The sequence below is a fragment of the Berghia stephanieae genome, chromosome 8 (genome assembly GCF_034508935.2).
Source record: "Berghia stephanieae isolate SIO BIC M18660-M18661 chromosome 8, UCSD_Bste_1.3, whole genome shotgun sequence".
In the NCBI taxonomy this organism is placed as follows: Eukaryota; Metazoa; Mollusca; class Gastropoda; order Nudibranchia; family Aeolidiidae; genus Berghia; species Berghia stephanieae.
The window spans coordinates 50587398-50609897 of NC_088367.1; the positions used below are offsets into that span (position 1 = coordinate 50587398).

Sequence of the window (22500 nt, forward strand, 5' to 3'; positions counted from 1 at the left end):
TTAAGTAATTTTTTTTCTAGTCAAAATGAGAAAAACAAACAAACTATGTTTTGTCAACGTATCCAAGAAAAGTCAAATAATAACTATGGCCACCACCGCCGACCACCACCATCAGACACCGGCCGGTGTCTCTCTCTCTCTCTCTCTCTCTCTCTCTCTAAACGTTAAGACTTTTTTTTCTTACCTCTTTTGCCAAACGAGTCCCTCGCGTTGACCAACACGGGTAGAAGTTCACTTTGTGAATTGTGTATGCATAATGATATCCCTAATAATACTAATAACTCACCATGAACGTCGGTCATAGCAACAACAACACAAGGGCTATTACTAATACTCATACTCAAACGGCTTCGACTACTAACGCTAATGTGTTGACCCGTAATTTAAAACGTATGTTAAACTTTTGGGTGGAATTAAATTCTGCTGGTCAAGCGATTCATGATTGCCACTATCGCGGGGAAATTGGTTGTAGCAGAAGGTGTAGGCAAGGTAAGGGTGACTTCATATATATATATATATATATATATATATATATATATATATATATATATATATATATATATATATCCTAATAGCATTAGAAATTAGATGTTTTGTGTGTTGTTTTAGTTTTAAATTTTCCCATTTAGGAAGATAACAGGTAAAAGGCATGTAATGTGTAATCTTGTGGTATGACCCTCGCTTCAGGATCAGAAGGTCCTGGGTTCGAGCCTCGTTGAGTCCTTGGAAAAGGCTCTTTACATCTTCACATCTTCTAACCGTACACGGATGTAAAATGAGTACCTAGCCTTTAACAGGGTTGTCTCTGTCCGAAATAAAATTGTAATATCGCCTTACTGTCGTCCTACTGTTAAGTGTTGCTGTTAGCCAACGACCCCCGGTAAAGCGCTTTTGTTGTTGTTGTTTGTTGCTTTAGGTCTCTTCCAACACAATTGAGGTTATATGAGAGACCGCTGAAACAAAAAAACAAGCAATCTAACAAGCGCTTTGATCACGTTTAGTGAATAGAATAGAATAGAAGGTATCGACGTCGCTTGATTAGGCCACTGGTCTGTCGCCTAGTTTTTCCAGTCACTGAATGTCTTGTTCACAACTGATCTAATGCATTTCCCTGCCTGATCATGTGATCAGGGGCAAGTGGCCATTGCTCTATATATAAGCTCAATTTTAAAAAAACACTGGCCTAAGCGGTGCCTGTATATGGAATTTCTTCCTAGAAGATTTTGATATGATATGATATAAGTCCAGATTTATGTAGGCTTTTACAGCCTTTTATCTGCTCTTGTGCATTCGTGAACGTATAGAATTCAAGTCTCTCAAAACTGGGCATGCCACATAGTGGAAGGAGATGTCTGAATTTAACTTTACAAACAGTATTTTTCTGTTTCACAATGAGCATCAAGACGGCACTTGAATGCCCGCAATGAAGGGGCGTCGACAACTGTTGCAGGCAGGCGGTTCCATTTGTCGACTACCCTAACTGAGAAAAAGTTCTGCCTAAGGTTTAGAGAACACCTTTCTTTGGAGAGTTTGAATCTGTGTCCTCTGGTGGTGCTGGTGGAATCAATTACACATCTTAAATTGTCTATCATTTTGTCTTATCACATTGTTAATCATCCCATCCTCGTTCAACAATAGGCTGTTATCGATGTGTACATACATGCAGGTCTGACATCCGAATCGAATTATGGGCCTAGTTTATTAACATTGTTGTAGTGGACAATGATTTTTTGAGATTTCCATTACAACAATGAGCCCATAATGAATTGTAAATGTTGCTGCTCGAAGCTCAAAGTTATAGATAATAATGTGAAATTGAATGTAAGCTTCAATTAAATTACAAAAACATACCTCTTAACTACGTCACTACCACATTATCTCATTCATCTGTGGTGTTTCATTCATCCTATTTTGTTGATAAAAGGGAAACCCGAAACGTTCATTTGATATGTTTTTGTAATTTAATTGAAGCTTACATTCAATTTCACATTATTACCCATAATGAATTGGGTTATCAGACCTGCAAATAAGTGCACGTCGGCTGTTATTATTCTCCGCCGGCGGAAGATAAACATTCTTAAACGTTTTTTTTCCGCCAGGCGGTGAATAATAAAGTTTGGTTAAAATCCGCCGGTTTTTCAACTCGACTTCTGGGACTTAGAAAATAGATCAAACTAAATGCTGACCTACTTTTTTCACCGTCTGTTGTCCGAGAGGTGTTGAAGCGGTCGATTTTGTGATCCCCCCCTCCTCCCCCCCCCCCTCCCCACCCACCTAGCCCAAACAAAAAAAACAACTGAAAACCCCATGAAATTGCCATTTAAAATGTTATTTTATATACCATAATGCAAATGTTACTGCTTCAAGCTCGAAGAAGAAATTAATAAAAAATAATAGAATTCAATGAAATGGATTTCAATTTAATTTACGAAGGCAGATAATAATAATAATAATAATAATAATAATAATAATAATAATAATAATAATACACATTTATATAGCGCTCATTCTCGTGTAAAACACAAGCTCTGGGCACTTTACAATATAAATATCAATTTTAAGTGAAAAAATAAAAAAATAAAATAACAACAATAACAATTCATAGCCAAATCAAGGATTCATATAGAGTCAAGAAAAACAAATACAGTAAAAATGTGTCTTGAGATTCTTTTTAAAAGTAGGTAAAGACTTGCACTCCCTCAGACCACGTGGTAGTTCATTCCAAATCTTGGGGCCGAAACAAGCAAACGATCTATCACCAAATTTTGTTCTTGATCTTTTTTCCGAAATTTTCGTTTGGTCATTACATGATCTTAAAGTGTAATTTTCAAATTTACACATGACCACGTGATCTGTGAGATATGCCGGTGCTATACCAGCCAAACACTTATAAACAAGACACGCTGCTTTGTAATATGTGCGCTTTTCAATGGGCAACCAGTGGAGAGAGGCCAACAAAGGGGTTGCATGATCAAATTTTTTTTTGCCAAAAACTAATCTTGCTGCACTGTTTTGCAGTAGTTGCAATTGTTTAATAGAAGCCTGAGGCAAGTTGACAAGCAGCGAGTTATAATAGTCTAGTTTCGAAAAAATGAGGGAAACAACCAATGTTTTACATGTTCCAATTGAAATATACTGACGGATCGAACTGATTTTCTTCAATTGAAAGTATAAAGATTTACAGAGAGCAGAAATGTGAGCTGACATTTTCATTTCTGAATCAAAATAGACACCCAAATTTTTCACAGTCTTTGAAACTTTGATCTTTTCACCCCCAATCAACACCTCAAGACCATCATTCACCTTCAACTGCCCTCTATTTCCCACAATCATCACTTCTGTTTTTGACTCATTCATTTTCAACTTGTTTGCATCCATCCACTCTTTCACATCCGTCACACATTCTTCCACACGTTTCACAATATTTTCGAGATTTTTAGTTTTATCAGTAGCATAAAGTTGCGTATCATCTGCATAGAGATGATAGCGCAGCCCATGACCAGTGATGACATTAGATAATGGAGAAGTATACAAAACAAAAAGAATTGGACCCAAAACAGAGCCTTGAGGAACACCAAAAGACAATGTATGTTGACGAGAAAGTTTATCTAAAATCATAACCTGTTGCTTTCTGCCATCTAAATAAGATTCAAACCACTGCAAGACAGTCCCAGACAAGCCAAAGGTTATATTAAGTCGTTTAATGAGAATACCGTGATCAATAGTATCAAACGCCGCCGAAAGGTCTAACAATGTCAGAAGAGAAACAGAACCTTTATCTAAAACATCAAGCAAATCACTCGCAACACAGCACAGAGCAGTTTCTGTGCTGTGGTAAGAACGATAAGCTGACTGAAATTTTTCCCATAGATTGTTTTCATGGAGATGTTGTGAAAGACGTCTGAGTACAACTTTTTCAAGGATTTTAGAAAGAAATGGCAGATTTGAGACGGGCCGGTAGTTACTAAGGTCATTTACATTGAGATTTTGCTTTTTTATGAGAGGCTTTACAATTGCATGTTTATAGATATCTGGGACTTGTCCTGAGATAAGTGACTGATTTATAATATAAGTTATGCAAGGTAACAATTCAGGAAGACATAATTTCAAAATATTAGTTGGTAAAGGATCTAAATCACATGACTTCGAGGAAGATGAAAAAATTATTTTAGAAATTTCTTCTTCAGTTGTTTCTTTAAAACAAGAGAATCCCTGTGAACCCGAAAAAGGGTGGAAATTTATATCTTCATTTTGCACGAGGTCCAAATTGTTCCGAATTTTCGATATTTTTCCCGAAAAGAAATCTGAAAATGCATCCGGCTGCTTTTCTATCGGGATATTAGTGGGTAGACACATGCCCTTTTCTTCCCCTAAAAGTTCCTTTGAAACAGAGAAAAATTCCTTAGTGTCCCTCACTGATGACAGTTTTGTGTTATAATAGTTTCTTTTTGCTCTTTTGCAGGTGGTTTTATACTTATGCTTTTTTGCTATATATATCAGCCGGTCAATCTCAAGGCCCGATTTTCTCCACGATGCCTCTGCATTCCTTTTTTCCCTTTTGGCAGTTTTTTCACTCTGGTTAAACCACGGAGACGGTTTACTGGAATTTATTATTCTAGTTGTCTTTGGCGCATGCCTGTCGATGACGTTGCGCAGTACCTCGTCTGTTTTCTGTGCTGATGGTATATCCATTCTTCCTAGTTCCTCTGACAGATTGTTTTTGAAGGAACTAATGTCTATTTTTTTGGTATCCCTAGACACTATCTTGACTTTCTTTGCTTTCTCTTTGATGCATTTGAGAGTTGCCAGAATCAGATTGTGGTCTGAAATTTCTTTTTTGATATTTTTAATTGATTCAACAAGCGAGGTGTGTCAATGATGAACCAGTCCAAGATGTGCCCCAATCTTTGAGTTGGAGAGGTCACTAACTGAGTGAGGCCATGTTCATTCAGCATATTTTTTATAATTTTAACGAGACTATTCTGATCAACATCAAACTGAATATTAAAATCGCCGATATAAATTTTTCGCTTATTTGATGTGTCTTTTGATACAAAATCTGAAAATTCGTCAGCAAAATCATTCTGTCTCAGTTTGTTCTTTTTGCTTGGGGGTGGTCTGTAGATACAAGTGATTAAAAATGAAATTTGAGGGTAGGTCAATGTGGTTTGGACACACTCGAAACTTTTGAACGAAATTGGCCTGTTTTGTATTTTAGACGAAAGAGCGTGTTTGTATATGATGGCGATCCCCCCTCCTGATCGTCCATTTCTTGGGAACGATTCCATCTTGTAGCCGGGAGGTGTCATTTCTTTCATTATAGGTTCATCACCGAACTGACGCAACCATGATTCAGTTATATATAGAATATCGATATCGTGTTGATCTATGACATCGATTATATCGAATGTCTTGTTTCTCGATGACTGTGCGTTAATATGGCCAATACAAATGTTATGATTTCCATGACTTGGTCTTGTGTCATTTGTCAATATTTTTGTTAACGTCTGTGGTGGTCGAGTTGAACGATGACAGTTCACTGGACGTCGCGGGACTGTTGTTTCAATTACATGTTGTTTACGTCGACCACCACGTTTACAATCTTTTGTTGATAGTAATGGTGTTCACGTTTGAGGTCGGAATGTGTGTTTTCAATTTGTAAACAATAAAAGCGCAGGGTGAATAAAAGTCCAACGACAGCCGACAGTAAAAATTGGTTGTGAGAACAAGTAAAAATGGCGGGGTCTTGGTGAAACATTGTAAAATAGTCCGAAACAATTTCGATAAAAATGATGTCAAAACCGTATAAAATATAATTAAAGCAATATCACAATGGTATCTTACGTGTTGTACAAAAATCCTTGAATAAAAATTGAATTGAAATAAGACGTGTAGACGTTTCAGGTTTGTTCCTATGTCAACTAAACACGATGAATGAAACACTAAACACGAATTAGAGATGAGAGGATGGCATTGTTAAAAAACCCAAACTTGGAGCATTTATATAGCGCAATATCCACTAAACGTGCTCAAAGCGCATTACAAAGGATCCCTAGACAACAACATGCTACACATAACATGTAGGACAAGACATGAATCCTATTAGTCGATATACATTTTTTTTGGACAGATAAAACGTTTTTAACGGTCAGGTACTCATTTTACACCCGAGTACGGCAAGACAATGTGAGTAAAGAGACATTTTCATGGACTCAACTCGACCTATTTCATACAGAACAAGCCATCAGTTCAAAGTAACTTTTGGACAACAAACAGTCCCCGGTGCTTTTAGCCGAGCACTCAATTATACCTGAACGAGCAGGCAATTTGTGAGCAGTGCCTAACACAAGGACACAACAGTACAGATCAATAACAATGATCACAAAACTTTCCCCTAAAACAATGAAAATAGCATCACCACCACTACCATCCCTCACTACCACCACCCACTACTACCACTACTTCTGCTGTTACTACCACTGCTACTACTACTACTACTACTCCTACTACTACTACTACTACTACTACTACTACTACTACTACTACTACTACTACTACTACTACTACTACTACTACTACTACTACTATTACTACTACTGCTACTACTACTACTTCTTCTTCTTCTTCTTCTCCTCCTCCTCCTCCTCCTCCTTCTCCTTCTCCTTCTTCTTCTTCTTCTTCTTCTTCTTCTTCTTCTTCTTCTTCTTCTTCTTCTTCTTCTTCGTCGTCGTCGTCGTCTTCGTCGTCTTCGTCGTCGTCTTCTTCTTCTTCTTCTTCTTCTTCTTCTTCTTCTTCTTCTTCTTCTTCTTCTTCTTCTTCTTCTTCTTCTTCTTCTTCTTCTTCTTCTTCTTCTTCTTCTTCTTCTTCTTCTTCTTCTTCCACTTCTTCCACTTCTTCTTCTTCTTTTTTCCTTCCTCTATCTATTTTTCTTTTTCTTCTGTTTTCAATTTTTTTCGTCTTTCCCCCCCCCCCCCTATTCTCCTTCTCTTTTAGTTCATTCCGATATGATAACAATGGATGGCTCATAAATATGGAAAAACCTCATTTAAAATACAGTAGCATTCATAATATATCACTTAAAGGCTTTGATAGTTAACATTTAATAACAAATGATAGGATTCACTATATGGTACAGGAGTAAAAGGCAGAGTCGTTTTTACCCCTCAGGCCTGAAAACTTAAATTCTAAAATTTCACGTTTTTAGTAAGAAAAGCTGTAATTATTAGAATTCATTTAATATAATATTAACCAGTTGACTGCCGAAATTTAGAAGACAGTCCGATTTTAAAAATCGGCCAGAAAACTCGCCCTCCAAATATCGATCAATTTAAATGGCCCTCATCTTGGCAAAAACTTTCAAACCTGGGACTTTAATGAAGACTTCTTAACGTCCAGATTTGAGAGCTTTTGCCAAATGAGAGTCATGTAAATCGATTGATATTTGGAGGACGAATTTTTTTGGCCAAATATTAAAATCCGACTTTTTCCAGAGTATGGCAGTGAACTAGTTAAAAAGCTGCCATCATAATTAATTAATTCATTCATAATTTCTCCGATTTTACAAGTGCCATGCCACCAAACTTTTCATTTTCAACACCCTTTATTGATCAAACATTTTGATATTTTGTTCTGCATTAAAACCCCACAAAAAATAAACGTAGTTATAAGCAGGATAAGACACTTAAAACTATAACATCCGTAGCCATCCGTTCATCCTTTATAATTATGGAGAGAAATCGGCCCATTGTCATTAATTGGACATCGATGTTGCAACAGATAATCCTTTTAATATACTTGTTTTGCTGCGGGCGCAATTCGTGATACAGACACGGCGTGAAGATGCCCACGCTTAATTAGAAAATAATTATACCAGATAATGCGACATCGATAGCGAGTAAGCAGTATCGAGTTCAAAGTAGTAGTTAAAACTGCTATCTTCGTGAGATAGTCAGTATCTGTTTACGTCACAGAGGTCAGAGTTCCAATATTTCATTGCATTACCTAACATGTGCATTCTCAACGGTATGTTTCTACAAATGTAATATTATTGTCAGTGTATACTAACTGTATGGTAGTAGAAAGTAGAAAGTAAATCACGAAAAGACATCACACATAGACATACATACACACATAGCTACACACACACAAAAGAAAAAGATAACAATATGCAAATAGCACATCCATACCAAAAAAAAAAAGTACAAAACACAATCACACACACTCACACACACAGTCACCCACACAATAACACACACAAACATACAGATACAAAATCAAACGGGTATAGAACAAAAAAAAACATATTAACCCCTTGGCGTCACACGCCAACAAAGAAGTGACTTTCTACCTCCATTGCGGATGACGGATATTTGTGACGTCCGCATTTCGTGATCAAGTCACCTACACGTCGATATTCTAATTCTTTTTGTTTATTTTTAGACCTTGCGATGTTCATTGGTTGTTGTGATTAGTGAAAAAGTGTTGAAGTGTCAAAATGTCCGTTATTGAAAACAAAAGTTAATCGTGTGTTATTTATTGTCAACTGGAAATATTTTATTGTGAAAAAGTTTGTCGTTGATGTAAGATGTCTCTTATCTTGACAGAAATGTATACTTTCTGCAAACGATGTTGTTTAATCCAAGGTGAATTACTTATAAAAGATTTTGAAGGCGTTGACATTTTTAGCAGCAAAACAATTACGAATTGAATTGTTTTAGTTATTTCACGTTCATCCAAATCTAGTCAAACTTAAAAGCAATAAATAAGTTAAAAGGCAAATTAAGATCACATGACACGTATTTTATTGATTTACATTTTTAAAAATTAGATCTATTTATCATGTTGGATGTAAATAACCGTAAATAATCATTACATCTGTAAATTAATACAATATATCAAAGCTTTTATGATCTGAAAACTGGTCCAAGGAAAAAAAGAAAGAAATTGATTGTGATTTCGCATCGGAAAAATACTTAAGATTTCAGCTCGAATTTTTACAATAGCAACAAAAAGTTTGTGATTTACAGTAATTACTGAACAGTCTAGTTATTGTTGACTAAGACATAATATCCTTTTGCGTGTGAGTAAATAGTGACCTTAGAGAGCAGTACAATTTTTCTCTCGAAGCTATGGGTGTTTATTCGAAAATTCTACAAATATATATCCGGAAGTAGGATGAACCATTTTGGTCATAATATTGACCTGCTTGTTTTCTTGGATGGATTTAAACGTAGCTCGGTCACCAAAACTAGGTAAAATAACAACTTAAGAAATTAAGGAGCAGGCATAATAGATATAATCAAAGTGTATAGATAGAATGCGCTTGGCCAAGGAGTTCACAACATTGCCATCCGGAAGTATAACGGACCAACACAAAACTCTGTGGTAAACCTAACTTTTTATAGTCTGGTTAATACAGTTAGTTCGAAACCAACTCAAAACGCGGATGGCCAAAAGAATGAACAAGGCCGAGTGACGTCATCTCATACTATCTATAAACGGTTCCAACAAACAGAAAGAAAGTACTAGAAAAAAAATACCCCACCCCCCGCCCCCCCAAAAAAAAACAACAAAAAACAAAAAAAAAAAAAATAAATAAACAACAAAAAAAAAACAAAAAAAAAAAAAACAAAACAAATATAGTCTTTCCCGACTGAGGGTCAAACCTCTAGACCTCTTCTGATTACCGGATAAACAGAAGGTCTGAGGTTCGATCCCCATTCGAAGTAGACTTGATTTTTGGGGGATGGTTTTTTCTTTTTTTCTTGTATTTTTACTTTCTTACTTTGGCACCTTTCATACACGCTTGTTTCGATCTTTAGGTCAAAATGAATACAGTGATCTTGTTTTCACCACCCTTTTCTTTGAACATTTTCTTTCCTCTCTGATTTTTATCAACCTTTGAAAAAAATAGTAATAAATAACGACCCCCCCCCCCCACCCACCCACACATACACACTTTGATCATTGAATGAGAGTTTGTCCAAACCCATTCAGGGTCTATTCAATTTGTTTTGTCAAGACTAAAAAAGTAGTCCTTCAGAGCCATTCGGCCCATGAAGCCGGAGTTTATCCCGGTTTCTATAGCATGAAACGGACAATAGCAATTGCTTGCTATCCTTCGGATAGGATGCTAGTCTATCGCAAAGTACTTTCCGCCAAATCTAACAGACTCATCTACCCATTCACTGCTGAGTCGACAGGGGGGGGGGGTCAGATTAAAAAAAAAAAATCTCGACTGCATCCGGGATGGATCTCGGTCCCTTTGCTTGTGAACCGAGTGCTCTACCAACTGAGCTATCGGGACCCCCAAGGTCAGACTAAATTCCCCATAATTCCATTGTTCATTTAAAATAAACAACAAATATTCAATATTCAACAACTCCTTTTTTTTTTCTTTCCCACAATCAACCACCTCCGCCATTTTGCAATGGAAGCTGGGATAGACGTGTCCAAGACAGCGGCGTCGCATAGCAACGGTCACGTGATACACAGGGTAGAGGGCCCTTTGTCGCCAGATCACCGGAAGAAGAAGTTACCGGCCTCAACGCAAGAATTTTTCGAGGAGGACGTGAGCGTATATGATCTAGTAGCGACTTATATAGAGTTTATGAGAAACAGACCAGTTTTATTGTATCCAAAGATTATCTGTTCTGGTTGCCTCGTAGTCATAGGAATGACGATCGCCAACACCTTGTCCCAGCCAGGATCTATCAGAGATCTGCTCAGATACAGGTAAGCCTTTGTTTTTGCCTGACCTCCCAATACGATTCAATAGTCGGATGTCACGCCTCCCGGCAACGGCGGCCATCTTGGTTCTAAACAAAGAAAATCATTCCTTTTTATTTTTCATGCTGGCTAGAACTTTTCATATGCCTTGTGATTAGAATGTGTAAAAGTCAAAACATGATCAAATGTATGTGTTTTTCCCCTCTGGATACCCTTTATGCTCGCCGGAGAAATATTCATACGGGCGTCCGCCATTGTTCCGATAGTTTAGAGCCAGTGTTGCTAAGTTACCATGCGTCATTAGGAAGGAAGTGACGTTAGAACTATTGAATCCTATTGTGGGCAGCAGAGAAGCACTGTGTCTTCTATCTGCGGCTATGTGGTCTTGTTGTGGTATGACACTCGCTTTCGAATCGTAAGGTCCTGGGTTCGAGCCTCACTCGGCGCATAGTCGAGTCCTTGGAGAAGGCTCTTTACTCACATTCTCTCACCGTACTCAGGTGTAAAATGAGTACCTGGCCGTCAACAGCGTTGTCTCTGTCGGAAAAATTGTAATATCGCCTAACAGGCGTCATGTCTCGTCCTACATGTTATGTGTTGCTGTTGGCCAGGGACCCTATGTAAAGCGCCTTGAGCACGTTTAGTGGATATTGCCCTATAAAAAATCTCTTTTTTTTTTGTCTGGATGGGGTTCCCAACCTCCCATAGTGAACAGAGAGGCACTCACGTTGTGTCTTTTGTCCCTCTATAGCTGTTTTCCCAATTTGCATTCCGTCTTTGTTTTGGAATGAGATTACTTGGTTTTGTCATGGCCTTGGCCTTACTCCTTGGCTGGGAGGGAAACAGTCAAATGTATAGTTATTGTTTTGGAAGATGATATTTTTTCCTTGTAAATCAACTCACTGTTATGTCTTATTATATGTGTTGTTTTGAATGTATAAGGCAAGCATTTGGATGTATTTCTCTTGGTCGGATCATGTGTTCGTGTCAGCAGGATGACGCTTTTAGGTTGTCTCAAACTAAGTACACTGATAGTGAGTGTGCTCTTGGAATCTACATCTGTCCCTTATTTTAACCAATCCCCCTTCGTCTTACTTTTTCTAGAGTGCTTTAATTGTAATTCTAGAACTTTTTACTGTTCCATTGTCCTCCTTTTTACTGGCGCTGATATTATGACCTAAATGTGTTGCAAGCGCCGTAAGACCCTTAAAAACAAACATCAGTACTCATTATTTAACGTAACTCTTCTTCCATTGTGTTAAACTTTAAGATTAGATTTATTTTCCTTTAAAATGCATACATATTTACTTGCCTGACACACGAACGCACTTATGGGCTTAGTTTAAAACAATGTTGTAATTTAATGGACAATATTTTGCGTCATTTTTGGACATTTCCATTACAACAATGAGCCCAAAAGGAATTGGGTTATCAGACCTGCAAATAAGTGCACGTCGCCTCCTCTTATTTTTCTTTGAAACAACTTGAATAATTATAATCTTTTACTATGCTCACTATATCATGAATCTTCATATATATGTATGTGTGTGTGTGTGTGTGTATGAGAGAGAGAGAGAGAGAGAGAGAGAGAGAGAGAGAGAAAGAGAGAGAGAGTGAGAGAGAGAAAGAGAAAGAAAGAAAGAAAGAGAGAGATAGAGAGAGAAAAAAAAGAGGGAGAGAGAGAGAGAGAGCGAGAGAGAGAGAGAGGGAGAGAGAGAGAGAGCGCGCAAGAGAGAGGAGAGAGAGGGGGGGGGGAGAGGGGGAGGAGAGAGAGAGAGAGAGAGAGAGAGAGAGAGAGAGAGAGAGAGAGAGACCATGGTTCGACTCCTGCCTCAGACACGTTGGCATCCCCCCCCCCCCCCCCCCCCCTCCTTTCTCTCCTTAGAAAATATTATTAGTCTCCAATTTGCTCACTTGAACAATGTAGGTGATTCCTGTTAACACCAGACGCTTTTTTGATGGATAAATCCAGTCATGGGATGATGCCTAAGGGTGGCATCTGATGACCCTTGCTGAAGGCGCTTTACAAGGGGTCCCTGACCAACATCAACATGTTAAATGTAGAACGAGACATGTCAACATTACGATTTTTTCCGACAGAGACAACGCTTTTAACGGCCAGGTACTCATGTTACACTCGAGTACGGTGAGAGAACGTGAATAAAGAGGCTCGAACTCAGGACCTTCCGATCCGAAAGCGAGTATCTTACCACTAAACCACATAGCTGCACATATTATAAATGTGCACATTTTGTTTACTAAACATTAGGAAAGCCAACAAATGTGTCACACAATGCCAAAATGCTTTTTTCTTTTTTTAATTTGGTTAGAAATTTTTTAGGACAGATAACGTTCTATTTAAAAAACCCAGAGAAGTTGTCAACAATTCTTAAATCCGTGTCTATCCCTTTCCTTGAAAACGACCAATATTTATATGTGACCCGTCGCCTCTATTCGGTATTATGCCAGGGTGAAACGGATATTTTAAACAATGACTTGAAAATTAAAATGATCAAATAATTAAAAGAAACATTTTGTTACGGATAGCTATAAAAACTTGACACTATATTGTATTATCGCCTAACAGGCGTCATGCCTCGTTCTACATGTTACGAGTTGCTGTTGGTCAGGGACCCTTTGCAAAGCGCTGTGAGCACGTTTAGTGGATATTGTGCTATATAAAAGATCACTTTTTGTGTATTTGTGGAGCTCATTTTGCTGAACAATATTATGTATAGAATGTATCTACTTGTTGCTTTTCTGTTTGTGTAAAATAATCAATTTTTGTGTTATGTGAGTTTGAAGTTTTGGGAAAGATTCGGCAAAGGGCTGGTGAGGCGATAGTTATGGAGGGTGTGTTTTGTTTCTTCAAATTCAAAGAGCCAAAATTTCAAAATTGTCAACGTGTTGAATATTAACTAAATTTTGTTAATCTAGTCATTCCGGCATAGCTCCAGTTTGTCACAGTGGGTCACAAAAAAATGAAGTTTTGGATTTTACTCCCTTCTACATTTCTACTCGTCCATTACACATATCAACTTAATTAATACCCATGTCCTACATTATTGACTGTAAATTCAATTATCAGCATCATCACCACTCCGACATAATAATGCTGTTTTAAGACACCGGTCTGGCCGGTAACCAGAAGGTCTGAGGTTCGATCCTCATTCAAGGTAGACTGATTTTTTGGGATGGTATATTTTTCTTCTACTTTTCTTTCTTGCTTTGTCTGGCATCTTTCATACACACTAATTCAGATCTTGATTGTGACCCGGAAGTATTTAAATGATGCAGCCTCTTCCAGCTGTTGACCTTTGACCACGATGTTAGCTTTGACGTTGTCCTTGCTATTTCACAATCGCTTTGCACGTATCTTTATTTTTTAACTCCATTCCAAATTCAGTTGGCGGGGTGGAGTTCCTGACCTCCCATAGTGGGCAGGGAGGTACTGACTGCGTCTTCTTTCCCCCTGTATCTATTTTCCAACTTGCTTTCTGTCTTTGTCTTGGAATGAGATTACTTGGTTTTGTCCTGGGTGGGGTTCCTGACCTCCCATAGTGGGCAGGGAGGTACTGACTGCGTCTTCTTTCCCCTTATATCTATTTTCCAACTTGCTTTCTGTCTTTGTCTTGGAATGAGATTACTTGGTTTGGTCCTGGGTGGGGTTCCTGACCTCCCATAGTGGGCAGGGAGGTACTGACTGCGTCTTCTTTCCCCCTATATCTATTTTCCAACTTGCTTTCTGTCTTTGTCTTGGAATGAGATATTACTTGGTTTTGTCCTGGTCCTGACCGGATGCCCTGGCTGCAAGGGAAACTGTCAAATGAAAAGTTAGTTTTGAAAGATGTTATGTTTTTCCTTGTCAATCATCTCTCTGTTATGCACTGTATTATGTTTTATTTATATTATATATGATTTGTAAAACATTTGAGTGTATTCCTCTTAGTAGGGATCTGTGCTTGTGTCGGGATCAGAATTTTAGTGATATCAAACTAAGTACTTTGATACTGTGCTCTTGGAATCTATACCTGTTTCCTATTTGAACCAATTCCCCTTTGTCTTATATTTTCTTGTGTGCTTTACTTGTAATTCTAGAACTTTCTACTACCCCATTTACTTCCTTTTTATTTGCGTTGATGTGTTGCAAGCGCCGTAAAACCCCTAAAAACAAAATCAAAACAAATGCAGTTGCTTTGATAACTATTAGTCGGTTAGTGAGATCTATTGATGCTATGCGTTAAGTTAAAAAACTCATACCATCCGCCAACCGGATATAACGTGACAATACACAAAACTATGCGTAAATGGCTGGCTAAAAACAATAACAATGGGCTTAGTGACGTCAATTTCATTCCTTCTATATGCTGCTTCTAATAATTTATGGCAGTTGTCCAAATGCTGCCGTTTCATAATACATAAACTCAGATCCTGTTCTGATGGTCATCGGATAGGATTAGGAATGCATTCGCTTACACGTTGTATGCAAATTATATGATATTTTATATCACCAATATCGCATTAATTAGGTGTAGGCTGTCAGATCTATTGATACAGTACTCGCTCGATTCTAGCACACTCTAAGGAGAAGCCAAAAAGCGTGCTAAAATCTGAGCCTGCCGAAATCCGATGCTCCTGGGAGGTTATAACTTATGATATAGATAAAACTCGGTCACCCTGCTCCAGCGTGTTGTATTGCAAAGTGTGCTGGAATTCGACGTGCCATGATACAGCGAGTACTGTATGAGGAATGGAAGCAAGACATAATAAGGCCTTTTCACTCTCTCCTTACAGATCATGTTCAGTATTTTCCCAAAATGACAGGCTTTCCCGGCAGAAAATTTGATTTTTTAAACGCAATCAAACTTTCAACAAAACAACTTTATGTTTTTATTGATTAAAACAAAGATCATTGTTCAAAGTTTGTGATGTACAAAATAAATCTGAATTTTAAAAATGTATAATATTGTGTCATAACAAATGTGACGATTTTGTTTTAGGTGGTAAGGAGAGGGTTAATACACTAAAACGTGAGATTTTACATAGCGTAATATTTGATAAATGTGCTTAAAGTACCGATGGGATATGTCGCTATTTTAATTTTGTTTGTTAATCAGGTACTAATTTTACACCTGAGTATGGTGAGATAATGTATGATAGGTGTGTATGCTGGCATGTCCTGAGGTTAGGCACTTAAAACACATAACTCCATTCTACTCGACTCGGGTGTGAATGACAGATTGGCTGTAATCGGGGATTTTAAGAGTGTCAGTACAAAAAAAAAAATAAAGAAGAAGAAAACAAAACATATCAAACAAAAAACAAACAAACAATAAACACAAAAACAAAAAAAAAACGTACTCTTAACAGGAGACCGGTACTGTGTGTAGGGGAAGGACTGTAAGGACAACATACAAAAACGACAAACACGCTAATGGCGACATTGTATCGATTATTTTTGTGAGAAATTGTGGAATTTGGTTTTGTAATTATTAAATAATGATCCCATCGATAATTTCATTGTTTTGGTCTCATTCCATTACACGGAATATGCAGGCGCTCGCTTTCTCTCTGTTTATCTATTTTCTATCTATCTACACTCTGTCTAAAACAAACCAAAAAAAAAAAATAACATAAAAATATGATAAAATAAAAACAAACAAAAAACAAAAACAAAGTAACCAAAGAAAAAACATCAACAAAATAACCCCCCACCCCACCAGAAAAAAAATAATAATAAAAATAATAATAAAAATAAATAAAAAATAAGGAACAAACATATTTTAAAAAACCGAAACAAATATAAAACAGAACAACGAAAAACAAGAGAAAAAATGAAAAGAAAACAAAATCAAAAGAGAAAAAAAACAAACCATGACAATAATCGTGAACGTGAACTAAAAAGAAAGTGTACAATGAGATTTGTCTTTAGTTGAGTGAGATGACATCAAAAATGTTTATTGAACCTATTGATTTCTTATAAGTCAAGTCTTTTGACCTCCCGTGGGGGGGGGGGGGGGGGGGGAGAAGGTCACTTGCTGTGTCTTCTATCATCCTATAGATAGTTCGAAGATGACGTCACTCAGGTCTTTGTTATTATTTTTTTTTTGCCATCCATGTTTATGAGTAGCTCTCACTAAACTCTATTAACCAGACTATAAACGTTCAAGGATACACATCATTTTGTGTGCTGGTCCATTATATTTCCGGATGGCAATGTTGTGAGCTTCTAAGCCAAGCGCATACTATCTATAGATGCGACGAAACTGACGTTACTTAACTCTTTGTTATTGGGGGTCGGAAACCAATCTCGACTGCACCTGGGATCGATCTTGGTCCCTTGGCGTCTGAAGCGAGTGCCCTACTAAATGAGCTACCGGGACACCCCCCCCCCCCCCACTCCCGCACACACACACACACACACCTAGAAATGCTCAAAACGTTCTGAAATGGAGCCAAATTTTCGAATCGTTACGGATTTTTCAAACCAGTAGGCAGGTCTGTTCTGGCCCATATGGACGTAATTTGCAATTAAGAATGACTGTCTGGGTGGGGTTCCTGACCTCCCATAGTGGACAGGGAGGTACATACTGTGTCTTCTATCCCCTTATATCTGTTATCCAACATGCTTTCTGTCTTTGTTTGGCATGAGATTACTTGGTTTTGTCCTGACCCTGGCCGGAGTCCTAGATGGGAGGGAAACAGTCAAATGCATAGTTATTGTTTTGAGATGATATTTTTTCCTTGTAAATCATCTCTGTAATGTATTATTGTTATTTTAATATAAAATGTAGGCATTTGAGTGTATTCCTCTTTGTTGGATTTTGTGCTTGTGTCGGATGAGACTTATAGGTGATCCAAACTAATGCATTGGTGGTATGCTCTTGGAATCTACATCTGATCCCTATTTGTTCCCAGTTCCCCTATGTCTTACTTTTTCTTGGGTGCTTTAATTGTAATTCTAGAACTTTTTACTGTCCCATTTTCTTCCTTTTTACTGGCGCTGATATAACCTAAATGTGTTGCAAGTTCCGTAAAACCCTTAAAAACAAACAAACAACAAGAATGACTGTAAAATTAAATGTGGTCTTGTGGTATGACACTCGCTTTCGGATCGGAAGGTCCTGAGTTCGAGCCTAGCTCGGCGGATAGTTGAGTCCTTGGAAAAAGGCTTTTTACTCACATTCTCTCACTGAACTCAGGTGTAAAATGAGTACCTGGCAGTGAACAACGTTGTCTCTGTCGGAAAATAAATTGTAATATCGCCTTACAGGCGTAATGTCTCGTTCTACATATTACGTGTTGCTGGTTGATCAGGGACCCCTTGTAAAGTGCTTTTAGCACGTTTGGTGGATATTGCGCTATATAAAAGCTCAAATAAGCTCAATAATTCATCACTAACAAATCTTTCCATTATTTTTTTTCTCCATTTCAGCTCGGGGCGATTCTCGGAGTTCTACACAGTGATAGGGGTGTGGCTCGTACTCAAATTCTTCTACACGTGTGCCAAAGTCATGTGGGCACGAGCTGTGTCCAACGATCAGTTCTTCAGGAAGTCAGGCTCCTGGGCAGGTTATCTACACATGTGTATTCTTTTTGTTATTATTATAATATGGTTGACGCAATGTGTTGTTTTTTCTGTTGTTGTTTTTGTTTTTGTTGCTACTGTTGTTGTTTTTGTTGTTGTTGCTGTTGTTGTTGTCGTTGGTGTTTCTATTGTTGTTGTTTCTATTGTTTTTTACTCAATTCTGATATATTACAGAAAGCAGGGTAACTCAACGCTGACCCTGAAGCCTTGTTCCTGAAGGTCAATATTGCTACAACCTTACACAAAACTTTTTAAAAAAGTTGGTATGAAAACTTTTACAGCTAATATCAGTCGTTTAATATAATCCCCAAACTGTCCAAAAAAATCGCAAATCGGAGACTTATAATCAAGTTAAAATTCATTTTGAAAGATCTGTATTTACAATGAACATTTATGGCCAAAATTGAAAAAAAAAATTAAAAAGAAAAAAGGGTCCAACCAACTATCACTGATGCTGTGTGTTCATGTAAAATATTCATAACATCCTTAATCTAATACAAAACTAACTTTAAACCTTTATAGTCTGATTGATATAAATTACTGAGAACATATCACTAACAGGAGGTGGAGTTGGGGGGGGGGGCGATAGCTCAGTTGGTAGAGCACTCGGTTCACAAGCAAAGGGTCCGAGATCGATCCCGGGTGCAGTTGAGATTTTTTTTTGTTGACTCCCCTGTCCAGCCAGCAGTGAATGGGTAGCTGTTAGATTTGGAGGAAAGTACTTTGCGGTAGACTAGCGTCCTATCCAAAGGATAGCAAGAAATTGCTATTGTCCGTTTCATTCGGCTCCATGGGTCAAATGGACTCGAAGAATATCGCTAACAGGCTGTCTAAAAATAATAACAAAGAGCTGAGCACATTGTTCACTCCGTACTCGGGTGTAAAATGAGTACCTGGCCGTTACATGTTACGTACGTATTGCTGTTGGCCAGGCACCCTTTGTAAAGCGCTTTGAGCATGTTTAGTGGGTATTGCTCTATACTAAAGCTCCGTTATTAATTAATGATTCATTTTCGAATAGTGGGTGGTTGGATGGGAGCATCACCCTTGAATCGTATACCTATGATGTTCGCATGGGTGTACGATCCGATAGTGATGTCGTTTCTTCTTCTCTTTACTAGCCTATCCTGCTTCTTTGGTTTGTGATTGTATTTTTGACAGGGGATATTTTTTTTCCTGTAAATCGTCTGCCTGCCTGTTTGTTCTTGGTTATTTATAATTTAGCTTATGATATCTTTAGGTTATGATTTTGATTTACATTTGTACTATTTTTGTTAGATTGCTTGTTTTTTTGTTTCAGCGGTCTCTCATATAACCTCAATTGTGTTGGAAGAGACCTAAAGCAACAAACAAACAAAAAAAAAAAAGCGCTTTGAGCACGTTTAGTGGGTATTGCTCTATATTAAAGCTCCGTTATTAATTAATGATTAATTTTCGAATAAGGGGGCGTTTCCCGAATGAAGGGGAAAATTACACGAAAATAAAAACACACGTTGTCATCGATGACATACATACACACACACACACACGACGTGTCAGTCTATGAATATGTAAATACCTTTGGGTTTTTTTATATATATATATATATATATAAGTTGCCGATTCGGTAGTCGTAAATACGCCATATTATACCAATCACCGCTAATGGGTTCAAGGTTCGGTCCTATCAGGGCATCTCATCTATGCTAATCAATATAACAGTGATCCTTCTTTCATCAGCAGTCCGCTAAACGTCTTTATTTTGCAACAACATCAATTTTGGTCTATCTTACAAGCACACCGATTTATCTACCTATCAAGATCAATCGGCTTTTCACAAACACTGCACTATAGATATTCTGACAAAAAACATTTTCACCTTGTATATTTGTCTAATACTAAAATTCATTTTTTAAAACCGAGAGTCTTCTGAAAAGAGAGAAAGAGAGAGAGAGAGAGAGAGAGAGAGAGAGAGAGAGAGGGAGAGAGATAGTGTGATAGTGAGAGAAAGAAAGATAGTGGTTGAGATAGTAGGAAAGAGCGATAGGAAGAGAGATGGGAAGAAAGACAGATAGGACGAAAGATAAATAGGAAGAAAGATAAATAGGAAGAAAGATAGATAGATAGATAGATAGATAGATAGATAGATAGATAGATAGATAGATAGATAGATAGATAGATAGATAGATAGAGAGATAGATAGATAGACAGAGAGTGAGAGAGGTGAAGGAATGACACAGAGAGGGAGGGGATCAAGAGAGCGAAAAATGAAAGAGCAAAAGGAATGAGAGGGAGGAAGAAAATGAGAAGGATAAAGAAAGGAGTTAAAGAATAGAGAGAAAAAGAGAAAGATATGAGAGGGAAAGAAATGGAGACAGAGCAAGCATAAAAAACAGAGATAAAAAGAAAGACAGACACACAAACACACATGCACACACAGAGAAAGAGATAGATAGATAGATAGATAGATAGAGAGAGAGAGAGAGAGAGAGAGAGAGAGAGAGAGAGAGTATGTGTGTGTGTGTGTGTGAGAGTGAGAGAGAGAGAGAGAGAGAAGAGAGTCACTCAAAACAGAAAAGTAGAGTGAAATAAAATGAGAGAGAGAGAGAGAGAGAGAGAGAGAGAGAGAAAGAGAGAGAGAGAGAGAATTGGAGAACACATAGAGGAGGTATAAATAATGGACAAAGATGACGTTTTTCGAAACATTCATGATAAAAAGTTTTAAGAACGAAAATAGCATCAAAAATTAAAAGAAGGAAAATATTACTAGGGCTCTTGTGAACTTTAAGCAATCACTAATTAGACATTCCGGACACACACACACACACACACACACACACACACACACACACACACACACCTCGTCTCGTTGGTTGACCATTGTCACGACCAAACAGTTCAACAGCATCATAACATTACGTACGTACACATCACGAAAGTGACGTAAAGATCTATTAAAATAACTCAATGTTCGATAATATCACCTTTAACACTCTCTCCTTACCGGCCATTTTCAGAATTTTTCCCCAATACGCTTCAACAGTCGTAACGTCACTTCCCTCGTAATGACGCACAGTAACTTAGTAACTGGTTCTAAACTATCGGAACAATGGCGGACGCCCTTATGAAATACTTCTCCGACGAGCGTAAAAGTGTATCCAGAGGAGAAAAACATTATAAACCTAATCATATATTTACTTTTATACATTATGATCACATGACATGTGAAAAAGTTCTAGCCAGCATGAAGAATAAAATGTACCGATTTTCTTTGTTTAGAACCAAGCTGCTCGTTGCTGGGCGGACGTGACATCAGACTATTGAATCCTATTCACCCAACACAAAAATAGATTTTTCTTACTCAAACAGGAAAGCAACAATTGAAGAGTGGTTTTCCAAAACTCCCTATCTCTGTTTTTCCCATTTCGAAATGTTGAGGATTATTTCCCATAAAATGTCTCATTCGGTCTATTATTTTATCATATTTTAACTTAATATTCACACAAATCTAGGGAAATTCTTGTGCCAGCTGATGCTTAAAGTAAAATTGACATTTCAATTTATCTCATGTATGGAAAATCTCAAAAAGTAGAAAAATCGACTTAACGAGTTTTGGAAAAGCAGCCTTCAACTACATTTTAAACATAAAATATTAGTAAGCAATTTGAGTCCTACAACCAGTTTCAAGGTTTTATAGCGATAACAAAAAATATTATTTAAATTTTGTGATGTAAAAGTGAAATCAGAGTCAGATAATATTGGTTTTATCGTAACGGATATGACGATTATTCTGTGGTTGGTAAAGTAATAAAAAAACTTGAGCTTTTATATGGCGCAATATCTACTAAACGTGCTCAAAGCGCTTTACAAGGGGTCAATAGCCAACAGCAACACTTAACACGTAGGACGTTGCACGACGCCTGTTTGACGATATTCCATATTTTTTCGGACAGAGACAAAGCTGTTAACGGCCAGGTACTCATTTTACACCTGAGTACGGTGAGAATGTGAGTGAAGAGACTCAACTATGCGCCGAGCGAGTTTTGAACCCAGGACCTTCCAATCCGAAAGCGAGTGTCATAGCACTAGACCACATAGCCCCACAAGGAAAAGGTTAAAATACACGTGTTGTGAGATGAGGAAAACGTTATAATATATATATTTTTTTAATGGCTAACCGGATTTGCCTTGAAGTTAGGATTACC

The 22500-nt window shown here is 37.6% G+C and overlaps 1 protein-coding gene across 6 annotated transcripts in view; it reads left to right on the forward strand.

The window, feature by feature from the left end:
• Positions 1 to 22500, forward strand: part of LOC144978823 (very-long-chain 3-oxoacyl-CoA reductase-B-like) — a 43877-nt gene that overhangs the window by 8038 nt on the left and 13339 nt on the right. For 2 of the 6 annotated variants that reach the window (XR_013646605.1, XM_078925362.1), the window contains exons 1-3: positions 204 to 489; positions 10437 to 10734; positions 18164 to 18300. Coding sequence is in view for 5 of the 6 variants with exons in the window: in XM_078925362.1 (XP_078781488.1) it covers positions 288 to 489; positions 10437 to 10734; positions 18164 to 18300 (637 nt within the window). In the remaining variant the exon portion in view is untranslated. Of the gene's footprint in view, positions 1 to 203; positions 490 to 8064; positions 8643 to 8826; positions 9252 to 10436; positions 10735 to 18163; positions 18301 to 22500 lie in introns of those variants that run through there. The other 4 variants (XM_078925364.1, XM_078925366.1, XM_078925363.1 and 1 more) reach the window with 3 other exon arrangements.